Below are 24,966 nucleotides of genomic sequence, written 5' to 3' on the forward strand. Positions count from 1 at the left end.
CTGTGGAGGGGGGGGGCTACTGTACATATCTTTCCAGAATTTTAGATATATACAGAAGCATTTGAAAAGCCAAATGCAATCATACTATACAGACTGTAGTGCTTTGTCTTAAAAAATAAATCTTTTATCTTACACGGTTTGTTAAATGAGGTTGTGTTATGAGAGGAGATAAGTAAGAAAGGTAAAGTGAAGACTAATGAATATAGAGCATCATCTCTTTGATGTAAATCAAAAGATGTACATACATATATGCTGATACAGGCTTTACTTTTTTCCCCAAGGATACACAGGAAGCAATAGTAGTTACCTTTGGGGAAAACTAGGTGTAGAGACTGGAAAGAAAACATATTCTTTTTTGTATATTTTATTTATTATTTTTATGATTTCAGTTTGGGTTTGTTTTACCTTATTAACAAAAAGTGATAATCTTTGCTAGAAGAGCAAAGATTTTTCATGTTAGTGCATATGGATCATTGTTTTTAACAGCTGCAGAGTATTCAATGGTGTGGATTATACTATATTTTAACTAGTTCCTTGTCATTAAACAAACATAGCTGTGGCTGCCATGAATATCTTTCAGACTGTCTGTAAGAGAAATTTCAGATTATAAAATGATGGGTCGGGGCATATTTATTTAAAAATTTTAAAAGATATTTCCAGCTCAGCTGGTTGGAGCATTGTCCCATACACCAAAAGGTTTCGGGTTTGATTCCCTGTCAGAGCACATACCTAGGTTACAGCTTAAATCTTCAGTAGAGGCACGTGCAGGATCAATGTTTCTCTCTCTCCTTTCTTCTCTAAAGTCAATAAACATATCCTCAGGTGAGGATAAAAAATACATATATTGCCAAACTCCCCTTCCAAAGGACAGTAAATATTGTGAGAAAGAATGTATGAGTGCCAGTTTTCTCTCATACCTGTGTCTATACTGGGTGCTACTAAACTTAAATTTGTTAGTATGATAGGTTAAAAATAGTATCTCCATTTAATATACCTTTCTTTAATATGAATGAAATTTGAACATCCTTGACCATCGTATTTTCTTTATCTGTAAATCCTGTTTTATGTTAGGTTGATCTTTTGTTTTTCTCTTTATGATACTTATTTTTTTCCTGTATAGACTGTTTTGAATATTTAATATAGAAACATACCTTTGAACCAGCAATTTCACTGCCAGAAATTTACCCAATGAATAATCTCATACAGTTTTTCTATAGTCATAGCTTTTGAGTTTGGGGAAGAGCTCAATTCATTATGTAAAAATGTAAAAAGATGTTTTCTTCTAGTTTTGTTTTAATTTTATTTTTTAAATATTGAAATCTTAGGAACATCTGGAATCTGAAAGAGAAAGGTAGGGATCCAGTTTGTTGCTTTTTACTTTTTCCCAAAAGATTAATTCAGTATCATTTCTTGAATAAGCCATCTTTTTCTTCATTTGAAATGCTATGTGTTTTACGTATTAAATTTCCATATGTACTTGTTTTTTTAGTAGATTATTTTGATCTGATATAAACCACCACGGATATCTTTGGGCTTACAAAGGTAGGTTAATTAACTTGCTGCTATGAGGGAGACTAAACATCAGAGAAATTGCCAGCATTTCACTAAATAAAGAAGGGACAGAATTATTATAGGGTTTTGAAGGGTATAGTTTAGGTAAAATTTAAATGAATCAATATTTGATAGGTTTAAAGCACGGGGAGACTGTGTCAAGGAGTTAATTAACATCAGGCCTAGGCTAAGAAGCCCACTCAGAGTCCTGTTGCCTTGGAGACTACAAAGTTAAGGTAAATGTGGAATGTTATGTCTGAGAAACCCTTATTTGATTGTAATTTGGAAATTGAGGCTTTTTCTGTTTCATTAATGATCCATCATCCATGCAGGAGTAGGATGTATGTAATATCATTGATATACTTTGTGACAGTCTGGTTGTAGAGAAAAAGTTTCTCAGCACTATGTCTTTAGTATTAATTAAGACACACATTTAAATATTGTTTTTAACAGATGCACAGATATATTGATATGCCTGTTTGACCTGAATATAAAACTATTTTTATTACTATACCACTGTTCAATATCTGGTAGACCTAATCTACCCTCCAACTCTCAATGCACCTTTCAAGAACTTCCCAGTATACTCACATGTTTATTTTTCCAAACAGCATTTAGAATAATTTTTACATTATCAAATTTTTAAAATCTTGTATTTTGTTTTTATTTATTTATTTATTTTTAAATTTCTCTTTATTGTTGAAAGTATTACAGGTATCCCATTCCCCCCCCCCCCATTGACCCCTCCACAGTGGGGCTGGTAGGCTTAGTTCACCCCCCACACCCCTTTCCAGAATTTCTCATGTTCACAAATGAAATGTGTACTGAACTAAGGAAAAACTTTGCTTCCCTACTTTAAACATTACTCTTTGTGTTGAGAAGAGAGGTTGAACATGGACCGTTCCATTTGGGGTTCTGTTCACCCAGAAATCAGAAATTTCAAACCTCCCTTCTGCTTATTTCGTGATCCAGCAAACTGCTAGCCACCATTCAATGTTTTTGGAGGAAAAAGTTTTTAGTTAAAATAATGCAGCAATTCTCAAAGTGTGGCCCAGGGAAAGTGAGCTCTAGACCCTTTTAGAGGCTCATAAAGTAAAAATGATTTATACTAGTATTAAGGTGTTTCTTGCTTTTTTCACTCATTCTCTCACAAATATACAGGCAGGGTTTTTTAAGAAGCTGTACAATATATTGCAAGAAATTGAATGCAGAAGGAGATATGAAATTCTAGCTCCAGCTGTATTCTATTAAACCAGATATTGAAATTAGCAAAAATTTAAATCAGTACAACTCTTCTCACTAATATTTTTAGGAAATAAATATAGATTATTTTCCATAAAATGTTATTTATATTAACAGGTACAGGGTTTATCCTTACTATATATAAATAAATAAATATTTAAAACTTTACAGTTTTAATTTCTAATAAAAATCTAATGAATAGATAAAACCCATATAAACAGAAGTTATTTGAGGCCCTCACTAATTAAGAGTTTAAAGGGATCCCGAGACCAACATTTTTGAGAGCTGCACAAGTAATGTATACTCATTAAACTCAATTTGGAAAAATATGGAAAGGAATACCATCTTAGTTGCCGCAAATCCCATCTCTAAAATTAGAAATTGTTACTATTTTGGTGTAATTTTTTTTTTTTTTAGAATAGCTTTTTTTAACACACACAGTTGGAATAACACTGTATATAAAGCTTTGCATCCTTTTTTTTCCATTTGCGTTTTAGTCATGTTTTCATGTAAGCTTCAAAAAATTTTAGTGATTGTATGATATTCTATGCAGTGATTATACCATAGTTTATGTCATTTTCCCTTTATTGATTCTGATTTTTGGTTATGAATATTTTATTTAGCAAATACTTGAGGGTTTATATGCGTAGTAACTGTTCACACATGCTTATTTTTTAAAAAATTCTCACCCAAAGATATGTTTTTTATTTTAGAGGGAGGGAGAGAGAGAGAGACATCGATGTGAGAGAGAAACATCAATCAGTTGCTTTCCATATGTGCCCTTGCTTGACTGGGGATTGAACCCGAAACCTGGCCATGTGCCCTAACTGGGAATCAAACCCATGACCCCTTGGCGCATGAGACAACACTCCAACTGAGCCATACCCGCCAGGGCCATAAATGCTTTTCAATTTTTTATTGAGAATGTTTCCTTAGATTAGATTGAATAGAGTCACTGAAATACATTTTGAAGGCAAAGAAGGGAATATGCTAAAGAAAATCTTAACTTGTCTTTTGAGTTTTTTGTAGCACAGGGCCACATGGCAAACAAAAGTATTAGGAATTTACAAACTCTTTTATCCTGTTTCATATTGTGGAATGACTAAGTAAATTAAATTAAAGCACTAAGAAGAATATTCTTTACATTGAATAATAATTCATTGTTACTTTTTTTTATTTGCTAGATCATATTTTAGATTTGACTGTCATTTAAAATTTTTTAATCCAAATATACAGATGAGTACAGATAACCAATTGTGAATGTTTTCCCAGGCTTCAGACCTGCATCTCAAACAGCTTGCTTAACATTTCTGTATCAGTGCCATACTACTAGTGCTTTCAAATAGACACAGTATGATACAATGAATATTGATCTAAACAAAGTCTGTCATATCTTTAAAATATCTTTATTCATCCCGCAGACTATCCTACTTTTGGATAGTCTGGCTGGGTATAAAATTCTAGATTTGAAATAATTTTTCCTCAGAATTTTTAAGGCATTTCTACATTGCTTTCTAGCTTTCATTGTTGCTATGTGAAAGTAAAAAAACATTTAATTCCTAATCTCTTGTATATAGCCTTTTGTCTCTTTCTCTGAAAGCTTACAGAATGGTTTCTTTGACCCAAGTATTCTGAAGTTTCTTGATAATGTATTTTTATGGGTCTTTTTATTCACTGTGCTTGGTATCATTGGATCTTTTCAGTCTGGAAACTTTCTTGAAATATTTGGTTGTTGATGTCTTTGTCCTTCTTTTATCTGCACCTCCACGCTGATCTTTAGTTATCAGTTTTCTCTCTTATTTTCCATTACCTTGTCTGTTTGCTTTGCTCACTTTTGGGGCAATTTTCTTAACATTATCCTCTAGCTGTTTTATTGAGTTTTGATTTTCTTAAGTTTTAATTTGTAGGAGTTCTTTTTGTTCTCAGAATTTTTTTAAAAAAGTTTGTAACTTGCTTTTATTTTATGAATAAAATGAGATCACAATTTTTTTGTCTCAGGATATTAATTATAGTTTTCTTTGTTTTTTAGTTTTCATTGCTTTAAATTTGTCTAGTTTGGTCTTTTTCTTTCAAATTAGAGGCTTTCCTTAAAATATGTGGTGAATCCTAGTTGGCTTTTAATATTTTAGAGTAGATGCCAAAAAATTAATTGAAATCTCTGTACACAGTCTTGGGCATATCACCAGTAGTCTTCACTGTAGGATGATTGAACTAAATGATTCATTCCTGAACCTTTTGAAGGTTCCCATAGTGGAAATCTAAACCAAGTGGATTTTAATTTCCTCTCTCCTGAAGTCACTGTGGTAAATTATGCAAATACTCTGTCCATAGGCCTGTATCTCCTTTCTGCTCTCAGGCTGCTAGTATGTTTTCACTCCCAGTGTTTATCTCATAAGGTTCTTTGTTGTAGAGCTGCCCTCACACTGCCAGAGTATACTTTGCCAATATACAGGCTGTGGAAGAGTGTGGGAAATTTGTTTCTTGAGAACAGCCCTTAACTAGTGATTGGCTGTATGGGTACAACTTTGAGGTCTAGCCTACATTACCTCAAGAAGCACCCTGCAAAATTGAGCTAAAATTATCCTCCATGAGACTGCTTGGTATTTTACCCTTGCTTGGCTTTCTTCCCTTCCCTGTCTTACTTCCCTATAAGTTTTTCCAGGGAATATTTTCTAGTAAGTCACTGTCATAAAAATGCCTCATCTCAGAGTTTGCTTCCACAGAATCCAACTTAAGATGACCACTAATGTTTGGGCTGCATTCTCTTTGATAATGTATTATTTTAGAGTGAGATTGAACTGAAGTTTTCTGTGCTATCTATATTGAGGATTCACTTTGTTATATATTGCTATCAAGCTTTTACATAAAAGAAGAATTGGTCAAGATCTACTACTTAATTTTTTGGAATGATTTATGTAGCCTAAAAATTACGTTTTTGGGGGGAGATTGGAATATCCAGGAAAAGCCTGGACATTTTTAAAGTCTGACTTTTTGACAGCATTCTTTATTTCCTCAGTGGTTATTTGCCCATTTAGGTTTTATATCCTTTTTAAAAAAAATTTTAAAAATTGATTTCATAGAGGAGGGGGGAGTTAGAGAGAGAAACATCAACTGGCTGCCTCCTGCATGCCCCGCACTGGGGATTGAGTCTTAACCCGGGCATGTGCCCTGACCACTGGGAATCAAACCAGTGACCTTTTGGTGCATGGGATGATGCTTAACTCACTGAACCACACCAGCCATGGCTAGGTTGTATATCTTGAGTCAGCTTTGATAATTTGCTTTTTTAACAGAAATGTGTGTTTCATTTGGGTTTTCATGTTTAATAGCTATTTGTTATGTAATGTGGTCTCTTGTTTTTTCATTTTATCTGTGAATGTGGATATAGTTTGAATCCTGATTTGAATAAACCCAACTGTAAATAGACATTTGTTAGTTTATTGATGCAATTTGATTGTAGAAAACAGTTGGGGAAATTTTATTAGACTATGGTTTGATTGAGTTCAAAGAATTTTTGTTCATTTTTTTTTTTTTAATATCTTTATTGATTTCAGAGAAGGGGAAGGAGAGAGAGATAGAAACATCAATGATGAGAGAGTCATTGATCGAGCCCGCAACCCAGGCATGTGCCCTGACCGGGAATCGAACCCCGATCGCCTGGATCCTAGGTCGATGCTCAACCGCTGAGCCACGCCCGGCCGGGCGAATTTTTGTTAATTTTGTTGGTGTTTCATAATGGCATTGTGGCTTGTAAGAAAATGTCCATATTTTTGGAGATGTATATTACAGTATGTAGAGATGAGGTGACTTGATGTCTGAGATAAGCATTAAAATTCTATAATCAATAGACAAAATAATAAATGAAGTAAATATAGCATATTTTTATTATAATTCAATTTGTGTGATGGATATATGGGGGTTCATTGCTACACTTTTGTATGCATTTGAAGATTTTTATAATTAAACGTAAACAACTCTGAGTTACCCCTCTAATGAAATCAGAGTACTTAGCATATTCTCTCCAGCCCCCCATTCCATTTTCATTTACATGATATTCCTTTTCTGCCTCTGTGTCTTATAGTTAAATTATTATTTCTTTATTCTATGTAGCTTTTCTTTCCAGGAAAATAACATTTATGTTTTGTTTCATAATTACCACACAGGGTTACTCCACAGTTTTACATGGGAAAGGATTACAACTTTCATGTTGTATGCTAACCCTTTCATTGAATGATTTCATTTGTAATTTTTTTTTTTTAATCTCAATTTAACTTTCAGATGAATTATATCTTTCTTTTTAAAATTTCTAAAAAATTCTTGATATTTTTCCCATCACTTTCAGAGTGGAAGGGAGAGAAAGGGAGAGATGGGCGGGGGAAGACATCAATGTGAGAGAGAGACATCGTTTGGTTGCCTCCCACACATGCCTGACCAGGGCCAGGGATTGAGCCTTCAACCTAGGTATGTGCCCTTGGCTGGAATCAAACTCAGGACCCTTCACTTTGAGGGCTGACACTAACCACTGAGCCAAACCAGCTAGGGCAATATATTTTTATGTAAGTAGTGTACCAAGGATATAGGAGTACTGAATCATTGCATATTTGAAAATGTCTTCCTGTTATCTTGATTTTTGAATGACAGTTTATTGATAACTTAAGACTATTGGCCTATTTGGGTTTTTTTGTTTTGTTTTGTTTTGCATATAATGATAAAGAGAAGATAATCGCCTAATATTTTTTGCTTTGTAGTTCTGCCTAATGTTTTGACTTTGACTAGTTTTCTTGGCCTGAGTAATTAGAGTTTTTATGGGTGGTTTGTTTGTTTGATTTTAAGTGTAAAGTTCAGGATCTCTCTCAATACTGATCCATCTATGTTAGGTTTTTCTGGGTTTTATATGAAACCTTTAATACTTAGATGCTTGGCCTCATTTCAGGGTATTTTCTTTTACTATATCTGACATTTTTTTCTATTTCGTTCTATTCTTTTTGGGGAAATACGTTTTCTCTTGGTTGGCGCTCTATTGTTTGTCTTTTATATCTAAATAATTGATTTAATCTCTTCAATCTCAGAGACTATAAAGTAGTTCTATATAGTTTCCTAATATTTTTTTCAAGAAGTATTTAGAACTGTACTTTCACCTACCTTTTGCATCCTGTGTTTTAATTTTTTTCCCACTTAAAGATTTTTATGTAGGTTCCATGTATTTCTGTTTATTCATTTAAAAATCAGTTTTAGCTAATCTTGCTTAAAAATTGATGGAAATCTTTTTATTACCTTCCACGTGTTGATGACTGTTTTATGCGCCATTTGGATATTTCCTTTAAAATTTGAGCTAGAGATTTTTGTTGCTGGTGGTGATAGTTTCTAAGTAGCCATTTAGCTACTCCAGAGAGTAAGTAGCTGGGGGAGCTGGGACCTTGGGCAGGTGCAAGTAGAGATTTGTCTTTGAGCTTTTTTCTGTATGTGTGTGTGTGTTTTTCTAAAACTCTAGGAGGTAAGGGTTGCTTCACCAGTTTGGGGGCATATCATTCAAATTTGTTTGGTCATTTTGTGCTAGAGTAATTCACTTTGATAAGAAGCTAGATTTGTTTCATGAGTCAAAACATATTTTTCTCCACATAGTTCTTTGATCCATAGTGGCCAGACATCATTTTACATTCCCGCCAGCAATATATAGTGATCCAGTTTCTCTATATTCTTGCCAGGATTTGGTGGAGTCACTGTTTTTTATTTCAACCATCCTCATGGGTTTGTAGAGATATTTCTTTTTAGTGTTAATTTGCGTTTTTCTAACGGCAAATGAAATCGAACATTTTCTCATGGCAAATGAAATCGAACATTTTCTCATTTGCTTGTTTGCCATCTGTACGTCCTCTTCAGTGAAATATCTGTTCTTGTCTTGTTCTCATTTTCTAATTTGGCTTTTGTTTGGGTTTTTTGCTGTTTGTTTTAAGAATTTTTTACATATTCTAAATACTAGTTCTTTTCTTAGATATGTGGTTTGCAAATATTTTCTTCCAGTTTAGCTTGTCTTTTCAGTCTCTGAGTAGCGTCTTTTGCGGAGCACAAGTTTTAATTTTCATCAAGTCCAATTTATCAATTTTTTCCTATTATGGATTGTGCTTTTTCTGTCAAGTCTAAGAATTCTTTGCCTACTTCTAGATCAAGATTTTCTTTTGTTTTTTTCCCCTAAAAGTTTTTAGTTGCTTATTTTACATGTCCAGGATCCATTTGGAGTTAATTTTTGTATAAGGTGTGAGGCTTAGGTCGAGGTTTATTTTTTTGCTTACAGATATCCAGCAACATTTATTGAAAAGTCTTATCTTTCCTCCACTCAGCTGCTTTTATACATTTGTCAAAAATCAGTTGAATATATTTATGTGGGTCTATTTGGTTATCCTGTTCTACCGATCCATGAGTCTTATACTCTAGTACTATATAGTCTTAATTTCAGTTGTTATGTGATATCTTCAACTCAGGTAGACTGATTCCTCCCACTTTATTCTACTTTTTAAAAATTGTTGTAGCTATTCTAGCTCATTTGCCTTAACGTATAAATTTTAGAATAATTTTGTCTATACAAGAAATCTTGAAGGGATTTTTCATAGAAATTGCATTAAACCTGTGTATCCAATCAGGGAGAATTGACATCCTTACTATGTTAAGTCTTCTAATCTATGAACATAGTCTTTCTCCCCATTTTTTAGTTAGGTCTTATTTGATTTTTTAAAAAAATAAGCATTATTTAGTTTTTAGTCATACAAGTTTTATACATGGCTCCAGTTGTTTTATATAATCTTTATCTTCAGGGTGGTCATTTAAAAGAGGGAGGTCATGTGAGAAATGTTTAGCTGATGTTCAAAGTTTGTTTAGATTTATTTAATTTCCATTTTTTTCATAAATTCAAGTAAATCTAACAGTATGTTAAACCTTTAAAATAGCATGACTAGTACAATACAAATTCTTTAAAACTATAGTAAAATAGCAAAGAGTTTGAACTCTTTTTTTTTTTAAATTCTCACCCAAGAATATGTTTATTGATTTTAGAGAGAGGGAGGAAGGGAGAGAGAAACATTGATCTGTTACCTCCTGTAGGTTCCCCAAGTGGACATCAAACCTGTAACCTAGGTATGTACCTTGACCAGAAATTGAACCCACAACCTTTTGGTGTACAGAACAATGCTCCAACCTTCTGAGCTACCCTGCCAGGGCAAGAGTCTGAACTCTTGATTTAGATGGCTAGTGTGACCCTGAGAAGGTTACTGATGAAATGAGATGAATGATCCTTAGCTTATGGTTTAAGGTAATTCGTGTAAAGCTCTTAGTACAGGACTAAAATGTTAGCTATAATTATCTCTCCTTCTATCTCTGTCCCTGTTATTCTTAAAGATGTTATTCTATCTGTAATGATACTCACCAAAAGTTGTTTCTGGGATTTAGAGTGATTTCTTCCTTCATGCAGTGCTTTTTTGCTTGTTTCTTTGTTGTTGTTTTTGTAAAAAACAATAATACAAAGCTTTTTCTTAAAAAATAAAGTAAAAATATAAATTTTAGTTGTCCCAGCACTTGGCATCTGAAAGCTCAGCTCTTGAGCCTGGAAGTCTATATTTTTTAAATGCTCCTCAAGTAATTCTGATCATATTTTCCCATACCTGTATTTACCCATGTCCCACCCTAACAATGATTATTCATTTATTGACTTGTCCATAATGTGCTGCTGTTTTAGCAGCAAATAGAGGGATAAATTCATAGATAAAAGTTAAATAATCCTAGGTATGTTCTCTTATATGAAACTTTCCAGTGTAGCTAAAAGTTATTAGACTTTTTACTTTTGGTATGTATAATGCTCTATTATTTACAACATCCTGTTAATTTTTTTCTTACAGAAATATACTTTTGGGAAATGGCCTCTAAATCTTGGCTGAATTTTTTAATCTTCCTCTCTGGATCAGCAGTTGGATTTGTTTTATGTTCTCAGCTATTTAGTATTTTGTTGGGAGAACAGGATGACACCCAGCCTAAGATTCTTCATAATGATCCTCATGCTGGGCATTCAGATGATAATGGACAGAATCATCTACAAGGAGAGATAAACTTCAATGCAGATGCTAGCCAACATAAAGGTATGGTTTACTTTATTAAGGAGTATTTTTCAGTATTAAACAGTATTTTTCAGTCTATGTAAGTACTGAAAGATATGGAAAGAGTTATATAAACTGTGTTATATCACAGTATGTCTTTTGATAAAAGTGATCTTAATTCCAGACATTAAATGACAATTCTCAGTTTACTTCAGAAAGAAATTGCTAAAACCCAGATGTATTTAGGTAGTAAAATATTAATTTTGAATTTATTTTTTAGTAGAAACAGTTCAGAAACCATAATTTGGTGAAAGGCAAACCTTTTCAGACTAGATTTATATCTGAAAATTTTTATTTAGTCTAATTTTATTATGGCTTATATCTGCGTCTTTGGTTTTTGCTATTGTCTTGTTTTGGTCTTAGTTTTTACTTCGTCATGTTTTCTTAGAGAAACGCAAGAGATACATATAAATTTCAATTTACAATTTTATCAGTAGTTAGTATCACTAATCTTTTTTTCCTTTTTAGAAGCATAAAGAACTAGGGAATTAGAAAACTAGGTATGACTTCATTTACTCTTGGCCTCATATCTATACTTTCTCAAGTAGTCCTCTGTGTGTCCATTAAATGTAGGTTTTCTCTAAGTTTCTGTCCTTTGACTCTTCTTTGCCTGTGTGATGTCATCAACCCCCATAGTTTTAATTTTCATCTCTTCTTTACTCTCTTTATCTTCAACCCAGTTCTAGACACTATAAGAAAGGATTAACACAGTTCAAAGATATCTGCAAATTTTGTGGTTTATTTGACAGAAAAGAATGCAAACAGCTTGAAAACAATCAGGGTCCTCATTAAGAGCTGTTTCTCTTGTCTTTCTGACTCTAAATTACTTCTTTTCTACCTCTCAAGCAGAGGTTGTAGGGCAAGGTGTCAGATCTTGGTTGAGTTTTGTGAACTAACAAGCACATGCATGCTATTACAGATTATCTTATGTTGTATGACTGTTTATATAACAGTGATTCAGCCCTGAGCAGGTGCTCTCTGTTCTTATTGTAAAGCAGTTCAATCACTGTGCACTTGTTCTGTCTGTAGCATTGCTCTGGGTCTTGAAATGATCAATTGGACTGAGACTCCTCCACTACTAGTAGGCTGTGCTAGTTTGGCCTCCTCCAGCGCCTACAAAATGTAGGGTGTGCTAAAAGTTCTGTTCCTCTCAAACTTAACTCTGCCCCAGCCTTGCCTTCTATTCCCTCTCAATCAGTGTGCAAATGAACTCCTTTTCTTTTCCTTCCTGGTCCTAAAACTGGCTCTACCTCCTATACCCCTTATTTTATATAGCTCATTCCATCCGCCTGTGCCAGAAACTATGCAGTCATGGTAGATGCTTTCCTTTGCTTACCATTCAATCTCATTTGTCACTTAAATCTAACAGTTCACCTTCTTTACCATTTTTCAGATTTCGTCTCTCAATCTATAGTGCATCTTCCCTAGAACAGGCCTTCAGTTATACTCATCTACTTGCACTCAGCCAAACTTCACAATGCCTTTTGTTCTTTCTTCTGGTGAGCATCTACTCATTTAAAGACATATTTTCTGCATTATCTCTTGTTTTTGCTGATGTTGCTTTATCTCCCATTCTTCTCTGTTCTAGCCAAATTCCATTGCACTGCTCTATAGGATTTGACAGCCACTGCTTTCTCCTTCTTTCAATTACTCATTAATTACTTTGCAGTAAGCATGTGCTAGCACAGGAGATAAAAGGATGAATAAGACACATGTGCAAACCAATACTTGCCATATGCTAAGAGATGCTATAACTTAGGAGCTATGTACAGAGGGTTTGATGTGCTGTGGGAGAAAGTTCTCTTGCTCTAAGTGAAGTATACTGGGGATTCCTGCCTCCACCATTTTCTCTCTCCATCCAGGATGTAGTATGTCTGTATAGCTAGGAAATTGGACTCCCAAGTATAAGAACTGTGCCTGCTCTCTGACTGAAAATAGGGTGATTTTTGTCTGTTTTTAGATTGCTAATTCTTGATATTCAGTGGGGCATGAGTATATTTTCATGCTCTGCCCCAACCTTGCCTTCTATTCCCTCTCAATCAGTTAACTAGAAATTTATGTCTTTAGCTGTTAATTGTTCACAGGACTTAGCTTTCGTATCTCACTGGTTGACATTAACTTTAAGGATATACTTTCTGAGGATTCTGCTTAGAACATTGCTACACAAAGTGTGGTTTTGCAAACTCATGCTGGTCCACAACTAAAGAAGTATTAAAATCACAATTAAACAGTTAGAAACATTATGGTAATTTGACAGGTAATTTTGTCTAAATCTAAATATAAAAACTTATTGGAGCTTGTGTTTTATATATATTTTTTTTAATTTTATTTTTCAGTATTTCATTTTTAGCATGTTTATAAAAGTATAGATCTCAAACTATTGGACATAGAAAATGGTCCTTCAGCAAGCACTGACCTAGAATCTTATAGTTGAATTCTTCCTCTGTACATTGTTACTCAACATGTGGTTCTGGTATGACAGCCTGTGAATTGTTTGTTACCTATTGCACCAAGATAAGCAACTTGTACCAGGATGTAAATCATTTAAATTCACTGCTTTGGACGTTTTTTGAGGGGGAGGGTGAAGCAAGACTTCCTCAGTGAAAAAATTAAAAGGCTGCTTTATATTCTGGCACATGCTCCTTACACATTTCTTTGCAAGCCCATACTTTAAAAACACTACTTTACATGATCTTGGAAATACTACCTCTACCTATTCATATGTTCCTTTTTTGACTGGTGGATTTGCATTTTGTAATGATGTATGTTATTGTTAGAAGTAATCTCAACTCTGCATTAATGCCTCTTCATGGAACTGGGGTAGTTAGGAAAGCCTTTTTTAAAGCCACCTCAGGGTACTTATAGAAATTCATAACAGTGGACTCTTGTGAGCTTTGAAATGAACTGCCACTTAAGCAGCATATCTTTCCTGCCTTTCAGAGTTTGTTGAGAGCAACAAAAAATTCTTGCCAATGTTCTATTAAGAACCAGCTGAAGCTTTCTATGTAGAATGAAGGTGAAAAGCAGACTATTTAAGGCAGTGCTTAAAATGCATACGAATTACCAAGAGAACTTGTTAAAATGAAGATTCTGATTCAGTTGGTGTGGGGTGGGACCTGAGATGCTGCATTTCTAACAAACTCCCAGGTATTGCTGATGCTATTTGGTCAGTGAAGCACAGTTAGAATAGTAAGGATTTAAGTCATAGTGACAGCTCTTGTTAGCTCCAGTGATCTGGATAAGATTGACATGAAACCAATGAATCAGAACATCAGTTCACATTATGTTGAGTTTTGCTTTCTTTCAGTTAAATCACTAATGGTAGCTAGGTAAATAGAAGGGGGGCAGGGGTGGGGTGGTTCTTTGAAGTTGTTTAAGAAAATGTCTTCTTCAGCATAATTTATTTGGATCTTACATATATGTAAATAAATATTACTTAAAATTTTTTTGTTTAATAGATGAGAACACAGACATTGCTAAAAACCTCTCTCAGAAGGTTAGAATTCTTTGCTGGATTATGACAGGACCTCAAAATCTAGAGAAAAAGGCTAAACATGTCAAAGCTACATGGGCCCGGCGCTGTAATAAAGTGTTGTTTATGAGTTCACAAGAAGATAAAGACTTCCCTGCTGTGGGATTAGAAACCAGAGAAGGCAGAGACCAGCTATACTGGAAAACAATTAAAGCTTTTCAGTATGTTCATGATCACTATCTAGAAGATGCTGACTGGTTTATGAAAGCCGATGACGATACATATGTTATACTGGAAAATTTGAGATGGCTTCTCTCAAAACACAACCCTGAAGAACCCATTTTCTTTGGGAGAAGATTTAAGCCCTACGTAAAGCAGGGCTACATGAGTGGAGGAGCAGGATATGTACTGAGCAAAGAAGCCTTGAAGAGATTTGTTGATGCATTTAAATCAGAGAAATGTACACATAGTTCTTCCATTGAAGATTTAGCACTGGGAAGATGCATGGAAATTATAAATGTAGAAGCAGGAGATTCCAGAGATACAATTGGAAGAGAAACTTTTCATCCCTTTATACCAGAACACCACTTAATCAAGAGTTATCTACCCAAAACATTTTGGTACTGGAATTATAACTATTACCCTCCTGTAGAGGTAAGTTTAGAAATCTTAATACAATATACTCAGACTGACTTTTGCTTACTTAAAAAAACCTAGCTAATATGTGTATGTTCCTTTAGTAACACTAAGAATCTCCTTTATCTTTTTATATAGAGTGACAGTATACCAAAGTAAATGGGAGTAAGAGTGTCAGCAATAGTCATTCGACAAATATTGGTACTACTATGTGCCAGGCACTGAGACTGGCAGTAAATATGGCCAAGTTCCAGTTCTCATGAACCTTACATTCTAGATGAGGAGACATACAGTAAACACACAGACTAATTGAGATATAATATGATTCTAGGTTGTGGTAAGTGCCCTGAAGACAAAGCCAGGTAAGGGGGTGGAGAGTGACTCAGAGTGGAGTGGGGTACTCTAGTTTGGGTGGTTAAGGAACAACGCATCAAAAGACGTGGAGGTTCAGAAAGACCTAGGTTCAAATCCTGCTCTCCCACTTAATACAGTAGTTGAATGACCTTAGATGGGTAGAATTTCCCTAACTTCCTAGCATCAGTTTCATCGTGTAAAATGGACATGATCTACCTGTCTCATCCAGTTGTGATTATGGTGCAGAGCAGTGCCTATCACACACTGAGCACCTAATAAGCCTTAGCTCTCATTCGACACCTTAACTTACATTCTTGAGAACTTTATCTAAAGCGCATTATTTTATTAAATTTTTCAGCTGTATAAACAAATATTTGAGAAGAGTATATTTTCCACCCACAGACCAGCTTTACCAAATATTAACCTTTTACTATATTTGCTTCAGATTTTTTTTCTACAGAAAAAGGCATGTGTATCCTCCCCAATCCAGTTCTTCTACTACCTTCTTTAGATAACCACCGTCATGAATGTAATATTTGTCATTGCTATCCTTGTTTTTATTTTTTCCTATGTGTTTATGTATCCATAAATAATATATAATGTTGTTTTATAGATTTTTAAATAAATGGAATTATACCGTATGTACATTTGCCCTTTTCACACAACAGTAGTAAAGTTTGTCAACATTAATCTGTGTATCTGCTTTATTAATTTAGATTGCTGTGTAATATGCTAATATATGAATGTGCTGTAATTTAACTATTCTCCTGATGATAAACATTTAGTAGAGTGTTGCCAGTTTTTCACTGTTGTGAGCATTGCAGCAGCGAATGACTGAAGAACAGGAATCACAAAACCCAGCTTTTAGGCTCAGTTCTGTTATTAATTAATAATGTCTTTAGGCAAGTTACTACAACTGATACCTTTCTTTCTCTGGCCCTGTGATACAAATAAGATATGTTGTGCTATCATTCTCTTCTTCACAGGCCAGCACTTTCAAATCATCACCTAGAATAGCAGTTCTCAAGCAGGGGCTTCCCCCCCCCCCCCCCAGAGGAACTCTGGAGGCATTTTTGGTTGTTAACTGAGAGATTGCTACTGGTATCAGGTGGGTAGAAACCCACAAGATTGTAAACCCACTAAATGCTGAACATTTACATGCACAGTACAGCCCTCAACAACAAAGCATTATCTGGCCCAAAATGTTTAAGTTATTAATCTAAGAGTGTGTCTTTCTCTCCTTTATTTCCCTCTCTTTAAAATTATTTTGGCAACTCTTATGTTTTTATCCTTGTGTATAAATATTTATTAATTTAAGGACAATGGACGTCTTTGCCCAGGATTTTTTAAGTTGCCTTTTAGATCCCCTAGTGAAGTTTTATCATTTTCTTCAGAACTTTATTTTTCTTAAGTATTTCTTGCCAGTTTAGGTATCTAGGTATCTAATATTTTTACTATTCTACTTAACACTTTCTTAACACTTCTTAGCTTTGTATATATGAAAGCTTTTGATTAAAGCATCTTTAAAATCTGGCTCTGCTCTTGGATTCTTTATTTCCGATGATTTTTTACTTGACCCTCTTGAGTTTTTGAAGTAACCATAATCATATGCAAAGAACTATTTTATTTTTAATAATCGTAGCTGTTTTATTTTCTTTTATTGCTTATAATGCTTAATAATGACAGTATCCTGGCCATCCAGTAAAAAAACAATAATACAGTAGAGCATAACATAATTAATACAGTAAATCTTATAAAAAATTTTATTACAATATTTTAGAGTCAAATAAAATTGCTTATACAAAGGATCAGCAATTTAAAACTAACTGCTTTTGTTCCAGTTTTTTAGTTTAATATGTACTGGCCAGTATAGTAGCCACTAAGCATAGTAACTATTGAGTGCTTGAAATGTGACAAGTCCACATTGAGGTGTGCTTTAAGTATAAAATTCACACCTGATTTCAAGGTCTTAGCACAACTAAAGAGAATGATTTCATTAATAATTTTTAAAATATTAATTACATATTAAAAATAATAATATGGATTTATTTGGTTAAATAAAATGTGTTCAAATTAATTTCACCTATTTCATTTTACTTTTTAAATGTGGCTGCTAGAAAATATTAAACTATATTATGTGGTTCACATATACCTATTGGACAGAGCTGGTTTAGGTAATCACAAGTTGACTTATATGTTTACTTTTCATATTTGTTTCTATTATATAGGATGTCCCCAAAAATGTATACACACACTTTGAATAATTATAAAGACATTGTTTATTAAAATAAATACATTTCATTTTCAAAATTGGGCTATCAGCTGTTAAAGTGTATATACATTTTTTGGGGGACACCCTGTATTCCCTCAAGGTATAAAAAGTAGGCATCAGATAATTTTTCAGTGACTACATAGTTGTCCAAGATCTCACAATGTTTATTTTAATGGAAAAGTTGAGAATCAGGCCAGAGAAAATATAATGAACAATTTCTTGATAATTTTTACTACTTCCAAACATGAATTATTAAATGTTCAATATATAGGTCAATATGAATCTTCTCTGGGAAGTTTCTAGACTATTTTTTTCCCTGGGTCCTTGCAAAGACATTAGATAGAATCTGAGCTTTTTTGGAGTCACCTGGATAAAACATTATCCAGATACAAATTCTGATCCCCAAATGATCTTGTGACTATTTAATTCTGTGACCAGTTTTTCCCCCTTCTGTTTTCTATCTTTTTATGCTTTTCATTTCCTCTTTGTTGTATTTTTATTTTGTTTTTGTCTTGTTTTAAACTTGTTCTCATACCAACTGTATTAGGAATGTATGAGAATTATGTAAGTGAACAAAGGTTTAACTCTGACTTACTGTTGGCCACCTGAATGTGGTTGGTCTATCAATAATACCTGACATTTATCGAGTATTTACTATAGGCAAAGCATAGTCTCAAGCATTTTATACACATTATCTCCTTTAACTGTCTTTTGCAGATGGGGAATTTGAAGCTTATAAAGATTTAATAACTTGCCCTATGTTATACACTAGTAGGCAGAATTTGGATTCAAACCTAGGTTTGACTCAGAACTTCCTCTCTTAAATACTGTACTGTTTGGGTTAAAGTATTGATGAAGTATTGGGTTGCAGACACACAATGGGCAAGGCTTTGTAGTCATTGAATGCTCCAAAGGTATCTTTCTGAGGCTGAGCCATGCAAAAATTTATAGTGAGAGAATTATGAAGAGAAAGCAAAACTTGAAGAAATAGAGCTTTATCCTTTTGTAAAAGGATAAAGCTTTGCTCCTTTCATTAAAAAAAAAAAAAAAACAAGATTTTTTTCTGCTAAAACACTGTTGAGTCAGATAATATTATTTCAGTTTGAAATTCTTCAGTAATTTCATGTTTGGTTTTAAATCATTAGGAATTCTAAAAAGTCCTTCCACAGGTCTAATTAGGTGCCTCTTTAGACCTTGCCATTTTTTTTGTGTTTTTTTTTTTAACATATCTTTATTGATTTCAGATAGGAACAGAGAGAGAGAGAGAAAGAGAAACATCAGTGATGAGAGAGTCATTGATTGGCTGCCTCCTGCATTCCACCTGCTGGGGATCAAGCCTGCAAACCGGCCATGTGCCCTGACTGGGAATCGAACCAAGATCTGCATCATACGTCAATGCTCAGCCGCTGAGCCATGCTGGCTGGGCTAAACCTTGCCATTTTAAATTATTGGACACTGTTCAAGTCAGTGTTTCTTTTATCACTATGTGGATATTGTATTTTAACAATCTGCTACTTATTAATAATGCCTGTTTCAACTACTTTTTTAGGGTCCTGGTTGCTGTTCCGATCTTGCAGTTTCTTTTCACTATGTTGATCCTAAAACTATGTATGAGTTAGAATACCTCGTTTATCATCTTCGACCATATGGATATGTATACAGATATCAGCCTGCCTTACCTGAGAATATTCTAAAGGAAATAAGTCGAGCATACAAAAATGAAGATCCAAAGTAAAATTGGGAAACTTTGAAAGAAAAGCATAAATGAACAGAGGTTAAATTTCTAGCATTGCACTGAAGAACTTCTGCATTTCTGATATTGAACACTGGAAGCCCAGTGAAGAATTCTTTCTAAGTGAACATTTCATATTAGAAATCTTCATATGAATGACTGTAAACTGAAGCTTTAATGAGCTGTGAAGTCTGTTAAAATGTGTTTTGATGCAGTAATATATATATGAAAAACTTGTGTTTTTATAATGTTGGCCAGGCAGGGGGACTAGAAAAGAGATTTTGTTACCTGTTTTTGACCACATGTATTATTTTCACTGGGAAGCTAAACAGTTAAATTTGCTAAAACTACACTGCACCATATTAGTAACACACACATGACGCTAAACAGATCTGCCTTAACATTTTAGAAGGAAGTATTGTTCAGTATTTATAAACTCAAGACCTGAATTTATATATGCAGTATGGTATAAATGAACCAATCCTCCCCCCCAACACGCACCTGTATGCAGTTTTTGGCTCTCTAAATTTCGCTGTGACTATTTTAAATTGGCAATATCTCTTTCAGAAGAAGGTAGAATAAGAATGGCACTCATCCTAATGTGCATTAATAAAACCACATTTTGAAATGATCATTGGCCCTTGACTGTAATAAATATATACTTGGTTCTAATTAATAGTTAATCTTTTACAGGCACACCTCGTTTTATTGCACTTTGTTTTATTGTGCTTCAAAGATGTTAGGTTTTTTTACAAACTGAAGGCAAGACCCTCCACGAACAAAAAGATTACAACTCGCTTTATTGCGAGACTTGCTTTATTATAATGGTCTGGAACCAAACCCGCTATATCTCTAAGGTACTATGCTGAGTCCCTGTTGTCTCTTCTGATTATGTTTAACCATTCTTGGATACCATTTTCAACTATTAATATTTATTTACTCAAAGCATTAATAGCATTTGATTAACATGGATTTTTTAATATTCCCATATTTACCCATTGTTAATTATGGGTAACTAATAAATAGTAAATTTAATGCTTTTGGGGGAATGCTTTTCTTATATCAGTGCCACTCTCAGGAATTACTAAGCAACACTTTAATTAATTATTTAAAACGCTTTCCAACTACATAATTACAGTTCCTTTCATTCTTATCCTGTTGAGAGATGAGAACTTGTTTGTGCCTTTCATAATTTGTTTAAAGCAGTTTTAAAATTCATTTTTAGGATCTGAGGTAGTTATTAGTAACACTGGCAAAATAATTTGAGTGCAAGATTTTGACCAGAGTTAATTAAAAACATTAGAAAATACAAAGTGCTTAAACAAGCTGAAATATGTCAAGATATTAAAAGACTAAATCATTAATTTATGAATAACATCTGAATTTTGATGCTTGCTTACTATGTACAGGCTGGGGCAAAAGTAGGTTTACATTTGTTCATAAGGAAAATAATACAATAATTATTAAATAATAAAATAATAAATGCTGTGTTTTGAGTACTCACAGCTGTAAACCTACTCTGGCCACACCCTCTTTTTTGGGATGATGGTTTTGCTTATGGGTGGATAATTCCGATTGAGCAGAATACTCATTCAAGACTGTCATCAGAAACATGTTCATGAATGTTTTGTTCTAATTTTAGTGACCCTCTATTTAAAGACTTTCTGGAAGAAAAAATTTTTTAATTTTTGTTATCTTTAGCAATATTACCTGAATGTATCATAACAGAGTATTTTATAGACTTCTGTAAGATTATCTTAAATGGTACAAATGATTTACATTTCTCTTATGTTTATCGTTATGCTAATTTTACATGGCTGTCGCACCATTAACTCTGCTGCTTAGCTAAATAGTTTATATTTATTGTGCCAAACATGTCAAAACCATGACCTCTTTGGATGGTATATTTGAGAGGATGTTCTCCTTAGTGGCCAGTTATGGATACTCCATCCATGTAGTGAAAACTCTAATTTTTACCTATTAAATTTGTTTTTATTGTTTTCGTGATGGTATCATATGACAAAATTTCAAGGCATTCATTCTGTTCTTGAATAGCTCTTCACCTTGGTGTGGATATGAATTTATTTAATTCCATATATGCTACTTTTTTGTACTAGAAGTATAAATGATTTATCATAAATATCCACAAACCTTAAAATTTACTCATAGGAAATTAACATTGTGATAAATCTTGGGGTCCCAAGTCAGACTGCCTGGACTTAAATTCTTGCTTCATCACTTACTAGTTTTATAACCTTGAGTAATTTAATCAATCTCTCTGTGCCTCACTTTCCTCATCTGTAAATTAGGGACAATAATACTACCTACCTCACAGGAATTTTATGAGGATTAAATGAGTGAATATATGTATGGCTTTTAGATCACTGTCTGACCCAGAGTATGAAGCAATAAGTATAATATTTTATTCTATTAACTTGGAGTGTAAATATTTGTTTTAAATGAATGAAAAATCTGCTTTAGTCAAATCAGATATTGAAGGAAATATATTGTTCATTTCTTAGAATAGCTAGTTCTTACCTGACGCATACTATACATCAAGTACTGTGCTTAGATACTCTTTGTACATTAGTGTTAATCCTCACAAATTGGGTGTTACTCCCATATTATAGATGGGAACACTGAGGCTCAGAATTAAAGTAACTTTTCCACTGTCACAACTAATAAGGAACAGAGCTGGGATTTCTACTCAAAGCATGTATGTTCTTTGTACCATGTCAGCCCAGAGGTTAGTCATTTTTTTTTACTGACATGTAAAATTTTTCAATTTTACTTACTGACATGTGATATGATACATTAGCCAATAATAGTAAAATTAACCAAATTGTCATGATGCTTCTCAAATTGTAGCTTTTATACTCTTGCCTGGGAACTTGTTAAAACACAGATTTCAAGACCCCAAGCCCAGAAGTTCTGAATCTAGCATGGGGCGCTGGACTATTCATTTTTACTAAGTTGGGCTGTGGTTCTCAAAGTAGGGTGTAAACCTACAGTATCAGTATCACTTGGGAACTTGTTGGAAATGCCATCTCTCCTGGGCCCCATCTCAGACCTACTGAATCAGAAACTGTGGGGCTAGAGGCTGGCAGTTACATATACATAAGCCCTCCACTCCAGGTGAGGCTTTTTCATGCTAGTTTGAGAACCTTTACTCTAAAATCTAGGTGATTCTGAGCAGATAATGCTTGGAACATGCTAAGGATTACTGCTGCATAAGTAAGGTATCTTTTAAAGATTTAGATAAAGCATGTTTTAAATAAGTGTAGTTCAAGATTACACTATATTAAATGTAAAAGACTTTAAAGATGATTTAAAGTCAGTGGATCATTTATTTTGGCAAAATTCTTTAGCTCCTTCAGAGTGACCAATATCAGGGGCCACACTGTCAAATTTATAATTCTTCGAGTTTAGGAATTTCACATTGGGGCAGGAAGGGATCATTAAGTAAGTACATATTAATTTATTAAAAGCATACCTAAATGAGTGTCATCACAAATGTTCACAATTGTTAATAAATTTTAAATAGGGATAGCAAAATACTATTCTACAATATGCAGAATGTTTTTTTGCTAACTTTGACACTATAAAAATTTCATCACTTTGAAGAATCAGTTGACCTACATGACCTTATAAAGCAAAAATACAAGTATTTGATAGAGCACATAAAACCAGATTTCATGATGATAATGACATATTTTAAATTAAGATCTCTGTCATTTGGATAAATGATTTTAATGTGGTCTTAAAACAAGGCTTTGCTATCTTATGTTCTCCATAACAGTATGCTTGTATTTTCAATTGGGAAGTTCATAGATGATGCAAAGCAGATTATTGTCCCAGAGTTAAATTACTTATTTTCGAATACCTTAAATTTCAGAGGAGTTTTTGTTATTGTAAGAAGATTAGAAAATAAATCACCGACCTATTTTGAATATTTTTTGAAATATGGTAATTGGGTTTGGGCATTAAATTTGCTAACTGGTTATTTTCATAATTGTTTTGTTGAGTATTAATTTTTCATTTCCTTGAGCCTATCAAACTACAGGGTATCCCCCAAAAATGTATACACACTTTTTTCTGATAGCTCAATTGATAATTTCTTTTCAGATTTAACCCATTGGAATGAATAATTATTCAAAATGTGAATACATCTTTTTGAGACATCCTATATATTACCAGATTGAGGTTTGAAAAATCTCTCACTTGATTGATTTAATCAAGTCTGTCCTTTTCTCCATTTAAATTTTCATTTTAGAGTATTATGTCTCTGACAGTTTCTGCCTCTTTGTATTGATTGCCCTTCCTTTATTTTCTTTATAACTAATTTCCATTTTCTAACTACTCTTTTTTCCCCCTCTAACGACTCTTAATGCTGCCTTCACAAGGTTAATTTGGTTGTTATTAGTGATTAGAATTTGTATTACTGATAATTTTATACCTATTAACTTTAAGTTTCCTATGAGTTTAGAAGTAAAAAATCTGTCTAAGAATAATGTCTGCTGGCTCTCAGAATACTTGCCCTAGTTGAAATTCTGCAATTTTAACTAATTCTAGATATATAATTATTAAAGGAAAGTTATTTGGATTCCACTACCACCTCACCCCCCCCCCCTTTTCTCAAAAACAAACCAAAAACTCATTTGCCTGATTTCTCTACTTCGTTATAGTAGGCCTGACAATGACATACTTAATAAATCTGGGGGATAACCTGTGGTTTCATTTATGTTAAATGTAACTATTGATTTTAAAAATTACTTATGTTTATATATTGAAGTTGAAATAGAAATTTTAATACAGATTAATACAGAGTAAGAAATGTTACCAATTCTCTATAGAGAAACCAGCCTAAAACTAGTGTTCTATTTCAACTCCTTTACCTCTCTAGTTTTCAGTTTATATCAGTTCAGTTTAAATGACTTTACAGGGCCCTGCAGATTAATACTTCATATAAGGTATATTATTAGAGGGAAACTAATCTTACTGCTAAGCAGTGTGCTATATTACACAGTGAATGTTTGTGTTTTGGAATTTTAAAATTATGTAATAGTATCATGAATGGTTTAAAAATGTCTGGTGACTTGCTTATTTTAAGTGATCACCGATAAGTCAGAAAAATGTATTTTTAAACATGTTTTTTAAAGTGCCTTTTGAACATTTTTAAACAATGGATTTAAACAGTTGTGTAAAATAAATTACCATGTTTAAAGCTGTTTTATCTGATTATTTTTAACTTATGTAAAAGTTGGGAGAGAAACATTGCTTATGGGTAGTTTGGGGGTTATTTTACCAAAAATATTAATTTAAATTGTTTTCCGATCAAAGTTCTTCACTTTGAGTAGGCTGAAGTAATTTTACTGCAGTATATATAATTTTTTTACAGCAACAAAATATTCTAACTCCAATGTTGGTTAATGTACCTTAAAAAAATTAAAAACATCTATTCTGTAGTCTAGACGTGTGTGTGTGTGGAGAGAGAGAGGAAGATTGCTTTTCTATTTCTTGGTATGTTTTGATCTATATACTGAGAAAATAATTCATTCAAATAATT

At 33.4% G+C, this 24,966-nt stretch overlaps 1 protein-coding gene across 2 annotated transcripts in view; it reads left to right on the forward strand.

Annotated features, from left to right (window-relative positions):
* C1GALT1 (core 1 synthase, glycoprotein-N-acetylgalactosamine 3-beta-galactosyltransferase 1) overlaps nucleotides 1-24,635 on the forward strand; it is a 28,905-nt gene extending 4,270 nt beyond the window's left edge. For both annotated transcript variants that reach the window (XM_081147013.1, XM_081147014.1), the window contains exons 2-4: nucleotides 10,680-10,916; nucleotides 14,393-15,060; nucleotides 19,218-24,635. In XM_081147013.1, the coding sequence (XP_081003139.1) occupies nucleotides 10,680-10,916; nucleotides 14,393-15,060; nucleotides 19,218-19,403 (1,091 nt within the window). In that variant the 3' untranslated portion in view covers nucleotides 19,404-24,635. The remainder of the gene's footprint in view (nucleotides 1-10,679; nucleotides 10,917-14,392; nucleotides 15,061-19,217) is intronic.
* The last annotated feature ends 331 nt before the right edge of the window (nucleotides 24,636-24,966 follow it).

The sequence above is a fragment of the Miniopterus schreibersii genome (genome assembly GCF_964146895.1).
Source record: "Miniopterus schreibersii genome assembly, chromosome: 9".
In the NCBI taxonomy this organism is placed as follows: Eukaryota; Metazoa; Chordata; class Mammalia; order Chiroptera; family Miniopteridae; genus Miniopterus; species Miniopterus schreibersii.